Source organism: Bubalus bubalis, chromosome 2, assembly GCF_019923935.1.
Source record: "Bubalus bubalis isolate 160015118507 breed Murrah chromosome 2, NDDB_SH_1, whole genome shotgun sequence".
NCBI classification, from domain to species: domain Eukaryota; kingdom Metazoa; phylum Chordata; class Mammalia; order Artiodactyla; family Bovidae; genus Bubalus; species Bubalus bubalis.
In genome coordinates, this window is record NC_059158.1 from 150179258 (window position 1) to 150191561 (window position 12304).

The 12304-nt window shown below is 33.8% G+C and overlaps 1 protein-coding gene across 11 annotated transcripts in view; it reads right to left on the minus strand.

The window, feature by feature from the left end:
* The window catches only part of KANSL1L (KAT8 regulatory NSL complex subunit 1 like), a 128929-nt gene that overhangs the window by 95231 nt on the left and 21394 nt on the right, over window positions 1-12304 (minus strand). For 9 of the 11 annotated variants that reach the window (XM_006073178.4, XM_025278173.3, XM_006073177.4 and 6 more), the window contains one exon: window positions 8771-9887. The exons of 1 other annotated variant lie outside the window; for it this stretch is intronic. In XM_006073178.4, coding sequence (XP_006073240.4) covers window positions 8771-9858 — 1088 coding nt within the window. In that variant the 5' untranslated portion in view covers window positions 9859-9887. Of the gene's footprint in view, window positions 1-8770; window positions 9888-11370; window positions 11758-12304 lie in introns of those variants that run through there. One more of the 11 variants, XM_025278174.3, reaches the window with a different exon arrangement.

Below are 12304 nucleotides of genomic sequence, written 5' to 3' on the forward strand. Positions count from 1 at the left end.
TCCCACGAAGTGATGGGACTGGATACCATGATCTTAGTTTTCTGAATGTTGAGCTTTAAGCCAACTTTTTCATTCTCCTCTTTCACTTTCATCAAGAAGATCTTTAGTTCTTCTTTGCTTTCTGCCATAAGGGTGGTGTCATCTGCATATCGGAGGTTATTGATATTTCTCCCAGCAATCTTGATTCCAGCTTGTGCTTCATCCAGCCCAGCGTTTCTCATGATGTACTCTACATATAAGTTAAATAAGCAGGGTGACAATATACAGCCTTGACGTACTCCTTTTCCTATTTGGAACCAGTCTGTTATTCCATGTCCAGTTCTAACTGTTGCTTCTTGACCTACATATAGGTTTCTCAAGAGGCAGGTCAGGTGGTCTGGTATTCCCATTTCTTTCAGAATTTTCCACAGTTTGTTGTGATCCACATAGTCAAAGGCTTTGGCATAGTCAATAAAGCAGAAGTAGATGTTTTTCTGGAACTCTCTTCCTTTTTCCATGATCCAGTGGATGTTGGCAATTTGATTTCTGGTTCCTCTGCCTTTTCTAAAACCAGCTTGAACATCTGGATTTTCACAGTTCATGTATTGTTGAAACCTGGCTTGGAGAATTTTAAGCATTACTTTATTAGCATGTGAGATGAGTGAAATTGTGCGGTAGTTTGAGCATTCTTTGGCATTGCCTTTCTTTGGGATTGGAATCAAAACTGACCTTTCCAGTCCTGTGGTCACTGCTGAGGTTTCCAAATTTGCTGGCATACTGAGTGCAGCACTTTCACAGCATCATCTTTCAGGATTTGAAAGAGCTCAACTGGAATTCCATCACCTCCACTAGCTTTATTCATAGTGATGCTTTCTAAGACCCACTTGACTTCACATTCCAGGATGTCTGGCTCTAGGTGAGTGATCACACCATTGTGATTATCCTGGTCATGAAGATCTTTTTTGTACAGTTCTTCTGTGTATTCTTGCCATCTCTTCTTAATATCTTATTCTTCTGTTAGGTCCATACCATTTCTGTCCTTTGTTGAGCTCATCTGTGCATGAAATGTTCCCTTGGTATCTCTAATTTTCTTGAAGAGATCTCTAGTCTTTCTCATTTTATTGTTTTCCTCTATTTCTTTGCACTGATCACTGAGGAAGGCTTTCTTATCTCTGCTTGCTATTCTTTTGAACTCTGCATTCAAATGGGTATATCTTTCCTTTTCTCCTTTGCTTTTGGCTTCTCTTCTTTTCACAGCTATTTGTAAGGCCTCCCCAGACAGTCATTTTTCTTTTTTGCATTTCTTTTTCTTGGGGATGGTCTTGATCCCTGTCTCCTGTACAATGTCACAAACTTCCATCCATAGTTTATCATGCACTCTGTCTATCAGATCTAGTCCCTTAAATCTATTTCTCACTTCCACTATATAATCATAAGGGATTTGATTTAGGTCATACCTGAATGGTCTAGTGGTTTTCCCTACTTTCTTCAATTTCAGTCTGAATTTGGTAATAAGGTGTTCATGATCTGAGCCACAGTCAGCTCCCAGTCTTGTTTTTGCTGACTGTATAGAGCTTCTCCATCTCTGGCTGCAAAGAATATAATCAATCTGATTTCGGTGTTGGCCATCTGGTGATGTCCATGTGTAGAGTCTTCTCTTGTTTTGTTGGAAGAGGGTGTTTGCTATGACCAGTGTGTTCTTAAGTATAAATCTTACAAAAAGTATATATGATCTACATGAGGAAATACAACAAAACTATGATTAAAGTTATGAAAAAAGAACTAAAAAACTAGAGAGATATTCCATATTCAATGATAGGAAGAATCAATATTTTTAATATGCCAGTTTTTTCCCAACTTGCTCTATAGATTCCATGAAATCCTAATCAAAATCCCACCAAGCTGTTTTGTGGAAATGAATAAAATGATTCTAAAGTTTATATAGAGAGGCAAAAGACCCAAGATAGCCAACACAATATTAAAGGAGAAGAGCTAAGTCAGAGGACTGAAATAATCCATATTCAAGACTTAATATAAGCTACAGTAATCAAGACAGTGTGGTTTTAGCAAAAGAACAGATAAATAGATTAACAGAACCTGATACAGAGCCCCCAAATAAATCCACATAAATACAGTCAACTGATCTTTGACAAGAAGTGAAGGCAACATAGCAGAGAAAGAGCAATCTTTTCAATATATAGTGTTGGAAAACCTAGACATTTCACATGGAAAAAAAATGAATCTAGACATGCACCTTATACTCTTTCCAAGAATTAACTCAAAATTGATCATAAATATAAAACACAAACTATAAAATTCCAAGAAGATAACATAGGAGAAAATCTAGATGACTTTGCATATGGTGATGACACTTTAGACACAACATCAAAGGCATGATCCATGAAAGAAATAATTGATGAGCTAGACTTCATTAAAGTTAAAAACTCCTCTGTAAAAGACACTTGAAAGAGAATGAGAAAACAAGCCATAGACTGGGAGAAAACACTTGCAAAAGACATATAATAAAAGACTGTTATTTGAAACATATGAAAAACTCATAAAAGTCAATGCAGTTAAAAAGTAGGCAAAAGACTTGAATAGATACATCACCAAAGAAGATATATATAAGTAGGCATATGAAAAGATATTCAACATCCTATGTCACTTGGGAATTACTAATTAAAACCTCAATAATAGACCACTACACATCTATTACAATAGCCAATATCCAAAACACTGACAACATCAAATGCTGGCAAAGATGTGGAGCAATAGGAATTCTCATTCATTGTGAGCTGGAATGCAAAGTATTACAGCTACTTTGGCAAACAGTTTGGCAGTTTGTTTACAAAACTAAACATACTCTTACCATATAATCCAGCAATTGGACTCCTTGGCATCTACCCAAATGAACTGAAAATGTATGTCCACACAAAAACCAGCATGCAGATGTTTATAGCAGCTTTATTCATAACTTCCAAAACCTAGAAGCAACTGAGACATCTTTCAACAAGTGAATGGATTAAATAAACTGTGGTTATATGCAGACAGTAGAATATTATTCAGTGCTAGAAAGAAATGAGCTATCAAGCCAGGAAAATACGGGAAAAACTTCAGTGCCTAGTACTAAGAAACCAATCTGCACAGGCTACACACTGCCTTTCTTATAGACCCACAGAAATTGAATCCTCAGTTCCAACTATATGACTTTCCAACTATATCATTCCAACTATATGACTTTCTGAAAAAGGCAAAACTACGGAGGTAGTAAGATTAGTGGTTGTCAGGGGTTATGAGGGAAGAAAGGATGAACAGACAGAACAAAGAGGATTTATGAGGGTAGTAAAACCATTCTGTGTGATACTACAGTGATGGATATGTATCATTAACAATTTTGTCCAAACCCATAGAATGTACACCACCAAGGGTAAACCCTATATTAAACTGTGGACTTTGGGCAATACTGATGTGTCTTTGGAGGTTCACTGACTGAAACAAATAGTATGGCTATGGTGGGAATGTCAGTTGAAGCAAACAGCACCACTACAGTGGGGGATGTCAATCTGGGAGGAGGTTGTATGTGTGGAGGGGGAAGGGAGCACACAGAACTCTCTGTGCTTTCTGCTCAATATTGCTGTGAACCTAACACTACTTGAAAATAGATTTTATTAGTTAAAAAAATAATACAAACCAATGAGCTTATTTTAACTGAAGTATTACTTTCCTCAACAATGTGCTATACCACAATATGAAAATATTTACCATTTTGTAACTAATAATGTTTCACAATTACATTTTTTGATTTCTGCTCTTTACTTCCCTTTCATCACAAGCTGTCACTCAAATATCACTGCAATTTCTCTAGGACTGTCTTCTATTCAACTTTTTCTGTCTCTCATACAAGTAAAATAAAACAAAAAAGAATCAGACATTCCCCATCTATTTATAAAGTACGGAGAATTTAAAAGGTGATAAATAAAAAAATAATTTGTTAATGTGATATTATACAAACTTTAAATACTCTTATTTGCAATTCATTAATATAGTATTACTCATCTCTTTACTCTCTGAATGTCACACTGAGTTCATACTCCTATTTATTAAATTCCTCAAAGGAACATTCATCACCTGATTTTTTTCCTTTCTACTGGCAAAATAGGAAATGTTTAGAAAACTGAGTATTCAATTTCTGCAGGTCTATAAGAAACGACTTTGTTTTTTCCTTTCAATCTGGATTCACCTCACAGCTTTTAAGCAAGCATCAACAATACTTCTTTATTTCTTTGTGAATATCTGATTTTGTTTAAAAGAATTTCCTTATCAAGAGAGCCAATTTACATACTGAAGTAAACAATTCAAAGAAAATTTCAGTATATGGAAACTAAGTTGGAAAAATTAAGAGATTTTTCTCCCAACATAAAAGATGGTTGATTTGAAAAATATTGGCAGATTTTCTCAAATAAGACAGGAAACCATGTTTCTTTCTTTTTTCTTACAAGCTTGGAGGATCAGAACATGTTTGTGTTAAAAATCTATGAGTTTTCCCACATCCATCTTGGAAGAAAGTAAATAACCATCATTTCCCAGAGGGAGGAAAAAAAAGCCAGAACTCTAAGCCCTTACCACCAGATAAGAGCTAACATAATTGCAGCAGATTCTGTCTGTGACCCACACATATAACTTCATAACTTACCAATTCACATACACAGACCTGACTTCCAAAAGCCAGCACTTGCATTTCTTTATAGGCTTTTTCAGAACAGAACTGCCAAGGAATTGGAATTAACACAAATAGGAATAGTCTTAACTCAGTAACTGATGCATTTCATGTATAAATAAATACTCCAGCTTCTTTGCCTCTCAAATGGTTAACTTAGGTATGTATTTTACTCTGTTTCCCCAAGTTTCCCATGGGATATTAAGCTCCAGTTTTTCAAAACTATAAATCGCTTAATAAGACACTCTATATTGGCTCTCAAATCAGTGCCTTATTACATATAGGTACATTATTATTTAATCTAATCATCTCCAGAACTCTTTAATGTACACCAAAATAGGAGGAATCTGATTCAGTGGGTTAAGGATAACCTAACCATTGCTCAGTCACAGAGCAAGCCATGATTGTAACACAGTATATCCAGAATTTGTGTTCCTTCCACAAAGGAACAGAACACAGAGGGGGGATTCCATTCAAATAGGATTATATCTCAAACCTACAAAAAAGTCCTGCAATCTTGATTTTCAAAGTAAACTGACTCTAAAAAAGTGTTCAATGCATACTAGTCTTATTAAAGTATATCAGTAATGTCATTATGAATTATATATATTTAAAATAACTGGTAATGGGCAATATGAGTACTTTCCAATTTCCTAAAACAATCATATCTCTTCACAGGTAAATTTCCTGATGAGAGTGATGGAGTAAAGGAATTTGTTTTTCTTATACACACTATAAACTAAAAATCAAAAATAAATAAGACACTTGTAATTATATAATTTAAGATTTTAAGAAAATATAATGTTTTATCAATTTTACTTATCAAAATTAAAATGCTATATATTAGAATAATGACATTTAAATGCCCACATTTTGGCATATTTCATTTATTCATTCAACACACACTTATGCTGGTTCTAAACTGTATAAAATACACCTTGTGACTAGTTTGTTACTACAGACCAAGGAAGAAAGGAGGAAAAATCAAGTAAAGATAAACTTCAGAATGGAAGGAGAAATGATAAAAAACATAGAGAAATTTTACAGATTGCTAACCTCAATTTTTGTAGCTTTACAACTACATATACAAATACAGAAAAATTCATTCATTCACTCAACAAACACCAAAAAACTACTGAGAAGTCGACAATGCTAGGAACTGGGTATACAATGACAGAAAATAGTAGTACTTGCCCTAAGTTGCTTAAAATTAAGTTGTTTAGCAAAGGAAACTACCAAAACATCAAAAGGCAGCATACTGAATGGGGAAACATATTTATAAATGATATATCTGATGAAGGGTTAATACGCAAAATATACAAAGAACTCATACAACTCAACATCAAAAACAAAAAACTTGATTAAAAAATAAGCAGAGGATCTAAATAGACATTTTTTCAAAATAGACAGATGGTCAACAGGTACATCAAAAAGAGCTCAACATCACTGCAAATCAGAGAACTGCAAATCAAAACCACCATGAGCTATCACCTCACACCATTAGAATGGTTATTATCAAAAAGACAAGAAATAACAAGTGCTGACAAGGATGCAAAGAAAAAGGACCCCTGTGCACTCTTGGTGAGAACGTACATTCGTGCAACCACTATGAAAAATAATATGGAGGTTTCTCAAAAAATTAAATAGAACTACTATATGATCCAGTAATCCACTTCATGGTATTTATCCAAAGAAAACAAAACACTAACTCAAAAAGATATAGGCACCCACATGTTCACTGAAGCATTGTTTACAATAGCCAAGATATGGAAGCAACCTAAGTATCCAGCCATAAGTGAATGGGGAAAGAAGTTGGTTTATACATAAACACACACACACACATGCAATGGTATATCATTCAACCATAAAAAATTAAATCTTGCCATATGCAATAATATGGATAAATCTAGAGGGTATTATGCTAAGTAAGTCAGGCAAATACCATATGACTTCATATATGGAATCTAGAAGGGCAGGGTGTGGGGTGGTGGGGTAAAGAAGTGAAGGGGATTAACCTCCATTTATAAAATAAATAAGGCATGGAGATGTAATACACAAGGAATATGGTTGGTAATATTGTAATAACTTTGTATGTGGACAGATGGTTACTAGACTTTGTGATGATCACTTTAAAATGTATGTAAATGTCAAATCACTATACAGCATACCTGAAACTAACATAATACTGTCTATCAATTATGTTTCAATAATAAAAAATCCTGCCCATTACCTCTAACAACAACAAAGTAAATGATCTATATTTACTTACTAAATATTAATAACAAAAATATTAAAAACAAAAAAAGTAAATAATCTACATTTACCTACTAAATATTAAACTGAATTAGTTCAAAAGCATTATAAATAGAAAATCTGATAAATTTTTGGGCTTTCTTCAGAACACGTGTGCTTAATAATATAAGCATCACTGATATAATGTTGACAAAGCTGCATGGTTCCATAGAAAGTCCAGAGGTTTAAAGTTTCATATACATGGGCAAGAAGCCTAACTCCATCACTTAATTGGTTTTTTTACCATAGGCAAGTCACTTATTAAGTGAAATAAAGATAACAAAAATTACCTCCCATGGTTGTTGAAAGGATTAAATAATAATGTCAAATGTAAAGTAAATAGCACAATGCCAGTTAAAAAAAACATGTCCTCAATAACTATTAGCTCTCACATTCAAATACATTTCAAATATCATGAAAATAGAACACTAAAAGCCTGGAATGGTCACTTTGTTTTATATTTTACTCTTCGCTAGAAAAATTAATACATTGACTTTCTGTTTACTAGTAAAGATTAATGTATTCACTTCCCTGGTAGCTCAGATGGTAAAAAATCTGCCTGCAATACAGGAGACCCAGGTTCAATCTCTGAGTCGGGAAGATCCCCTGGAGAAGGAAATGGCAACCCACTCCAGTATTCTTGCCTGGAAAATCCCATGGACAGAGGAGCCTGAAGGGCTACAGTCCATGGGGTCGCAAAGAGTCGAACACAACTGAGTGACTCTCACACACACACACACACACACACATTAATGTATTCAGCTTCTAATTCTCTAATAATTCTTATTTATCTTTGAAAATTTGATAAAAATGATGAACTTCTTCCTCCCCAAATACCACACAGTATTTTACATCAATTTAGGCACATTAACAGGTTCTATGAAAGCTAGACTAAAAGCTATATCTAGCTGTTTAAAATAAAACTAATTCAAATTGAATAAAATTAAAAATTGAGTTCTTCAGTTGTACTGGCCGCATTTCAAGTGCACAATAGCCATAGGGGGCTAGTGGCTAGGATACACAGACATAAAACATCCATCATCCCAGAAACGTCTACCAGAGCTGTTCTGGAGTATTAAAATAGTATGATGAGTAAAACTACTTTTCTCTAAGTTTGTTTTGTTTCATAAAATATGTAGATACCACTCTTTGTGGCAGACTCCCAAGAGGACCGAGGCTGTGAATATTTTGCCTACAAACTAGGGTCCAGCAAATAAGAAGCACTGAATAGTTATCTAATAGATGACATTATAATTTTGTTTTGATTAATCTAGCAAAAATTGACCAAGCTGGTAAAGACCAGAGCTGACAGCTGTGAATATGAGTCTGTAAATAGCTAAAATTTTTTCTAAGTAGCAGGTCAGCTTATATGTACTACCAACTGACTCCTGAAGCCAATGAGGGCTCCCTATTCTGACTTTAAATTTTTTGAACCATACATTTTGACTAGGTTACTTGAGCAAAATTTTAAGAGCTGTCCATATCCTATTCCATTGAAGAACAGAAAAAACACATACTTACAGCTAATTATTTTTCATTATTCCTATAAGGGTTTTTCCTAGATAGAGCAATTGGGTAACTTATTTTTAAATAGTATGTATATATTCACACAGTCATTTTTAACAAATGAAACATTTTTAAAGTTCACCAAAGTTTTATAACTTAGAGATTATGGCATTAAGATTTTAGAAAATTGCTTTCCTTTTAACATATTTTGAAATCAAGAAAAAGTTGCTGCTATACACAGAACAGTAAAAGGTCTAATAATAATTTTGCACTTACACTGATACATTTTTTCTAACGGTATACTCATCCAAATCGTCATCAGAGCTGCTATCAGTTGCGTCAGAATCCAGACCCTCTTCAACATGAGACAACAGCCCTGTAGCAGACAGTGCAAATCTTTGGATTTCTGCAGCTGTACACCGTGCAAAGCCATTTTTTGTGTCATTCCACAATTTAGTCTCTGCAGTCAATATGTTGATGTCTGGCTTAATTTCAGTGCATTTAGGTAAACTGTTATCCAAAATTGTGGTAGGTTCATGAAAAATCTTTACTTTGGGGAGCTGATGTTTCATAGAAAATTTCATTTGTTGACCATAGTGCTTAACAACATGTTTTGCCAGGAGCATCTGCAAATGTTTCTGAGTTCTTCTAGCCTGGCTAAGTAAAATTTTCTGTTTACTTACACATTGAAGTAAACGAGCATTCACTTCCTCCTCCTTCGCAGCAGCAGAGGAACTAATAGGCACATATGAGTGGTCAGGTCCAATTTTGTTTTGAGCATGGTGCAATAAACCCTTTTTAATCTCACCACCACTAACTTTATCCAAAAGTGCATTCTTTCGGTACCATTTACAGTTTTTCAGTTGTACTTTATCTACATTAGTGTCTTTGGTTACATTTGAATCCAAAATAATTTGTACATCTGTCACGCATGGACTTGTGGTATCTGACAGAGGTTCCTTTTTGATGAACTCTTCAGAATGAGAATGACAGATTTTACTGAGCTGAATATTGCCGCCATTACACAGGATGTTTTTCAGCTTATTGCAGTTGGGTTCCCCTAATTTCTTTTGTTTATAATTCTCATTGTATTTATTTAACGTAGTGTTAGAACTCATTAAAAGAACTGTCTGGTAACGTTTTGAAGACTGAGGGGAGCCAAAATGTTTTAAATTCACAAAATTAGTGTTAAGAGTAGGTTCAGGAGTTGGAAATCCCAGCATCTGAGAGAAAGTGTCTCCTTTTAGCTTTTCATCTACAGTCCTTGGACTTTCCATGCATAGCATCTTGTCCGATTCCATGGTACTCGGTAAAGATGAAAAGCAGATACCCTTTGTTGCTGCCTCCCTCAGAGCCGGGGTCATGGCGAATCCTGCAGATAATTACTGGAAACCTAAAATAACGTAAAAATAAAAGATCAAATATCAAGAAAAAAGTTTTATGCTTATACTATTACCAAGGGCAACGCTTTCAATGTCTCTGGTTAAAAAGTGAATGGAACCAAACTCTTCCTTAATTTGCCAACTCCTAACATTATCTCTGCTCTTTGCTAGTTCATAAGGAATTTAATAAGGCTTATTCTTCACTCTGACTCTAGGCCTACTACCCAAAACTTCAATGAAAGATGTATTGTACCTAGTACATAAAAGACAAATATTTATGAATGCAATTATATCTCAAGATTTCATTTTTTTGACAATGATTAGTGATAGTCAAAAGAAAAAAAAAAAAATCCATCCTGGGATTCGTACTTGAAAATGTGACTTGATCCCACATTTCCAAACAAAAATATAATTTTTATAAAATATAACTTCAAAATTTTCATTTCTCAATTTAAACTTCACAATTTGAACAGTATTAATAACTAAAACACAGAACTGAACCACAAACAAAAAAGTATATAATTGGAAATTCCCTGGTGGTCCAGTGGTTAGAACTTTGTGTTTTCACCACCAGGGCCTGGGTTCAATCTCTGCTCAGGGAATTAAGATCCTGCAAGCCTCGTGGCACAGCCAAAAAAAAAGAAAAAGTATATTATTTCACAGGTGCTAAAAAATAATATGGTAGTGAAAATTAGCCTGATCCACAATGTGAAAATTTTTTTTCTAAAAAAATCTGCAATCATTATTTTCTTTTCACAAATGGATACTCATCAGTTATCAATACAGAAGCTCTTACTCCTGCCTGAAAACACAGTGGGGGATATAACAGATGACACTAAAGATTAATCCCATAATTAAACAAATTTCATATTATTTTATCAAAGTAAAAAGTATAAAATTACATATTCTGACATAAAAAAGGTAATTTAGTACTTAATTTAAAAATTATGAAGATTAAAGAGTTAGTGAAAACATTTTATATCATTAACAATCACACATTTTCGAAGATACTTTGGAACTATAACACTATAATTTCTGTCTCAAAACACATGACAGTTAGTAGCCATTTAAATAGCCAAATTCATATAAGCTAAGTCCCTGGACTTAGCTGTAACTCTCGATCCTTCATTCTTGTTTAAAAACACAAAACCAAAATCATATTCTCTGCAAAGACTAACAAGAATTATCAAAAGGAAAAAAAAGGCACAAAACGTTTATGAAATTAGAATAAAAATCTATACAGAGGGTTAAAAGTGACAGATTAGGAAAAGATATTTGCAACATATATCAACAAAGGATTAATATCCAGAATACATAAAGAACTCCTAGAAACAAGCAAAAGTTACAACTGTCAGATACTTCAGAGATGATGACATTCAAATGATCATTAAACATACTCAATCATACCAGTAATAAAGGAAATATAAATAAAGCAAGAGATGAGTTTTCTAATCAAATTGAAAAGAGAGTTTTAAGTCTGAAAATATCACTTACCATGGGAATGTGGGTAAATAAGACTTCTCACATCTATCTGAACCACAATTTGATGCTAATTTGACAATAATGTGAAAAGGTGCACAAGAGATCAGTGTTTGTATGAGAAAACCACTCTTTCAAAGTAACCTACATATTTAACAATAAGAGAATGGACATTAAAACATGATGGAATGCTAGACAGTAGTTAAAAAATGAATGACCTAGATATATATGTATCAATATGGACAAACCTCAAAAACAAAATAATTTGTTAAAAAATGGTGCAGAATATATATACTATGGTGCAGTTGGTGGTGGTTTAATCGCTCAGTTGTGTCCAACTTTTTGTGATACAATGGATTGTAGCCCATGGGCTCCTCTGTCCATGGGATTCTTCAGGCAAGAATACTGGAGTGATTGCAATTTCCTTTTCCAGGGGGATCTTCCAGACCCAGGGATTGAACCCAAGTCTCCTGCATTACAGGCAGATTCTTTATCGACTGAGCTATGAGGGAAGCCCATACTATGGTACCATATAAATAAAATACAAACACAAAACCATACCATATTTATTTATATATACATGTATGTGTTTAAATGTTTACAAGAACAAAAGACGAACCAGAAAAATACCCACCAAAGTTGTAACAGTACTCAGGTAAATTGCATGAAACAGAACTAAGAGTGCTGCTTTAAGACAAGTTGAATTTTAACTATAAAATTTTATTACTTAGGGGAAAAAGATTCAGTGAAAAATGAACAAATGTTAATGGTTGTTAATTCTGTGCGATAAAAATATTTGCCTATTTTATATTTTACTGTTCAATGTCTCAAAAAATAAAGAGATTTCTGTATAATTTTCTGTGTCAAAATTTATATACTTCTATACGTCTCAAAAATAATAAGTCCTATTTATAAAAGATTTTCAATTTTTCCAAAAGCAAAACAAATA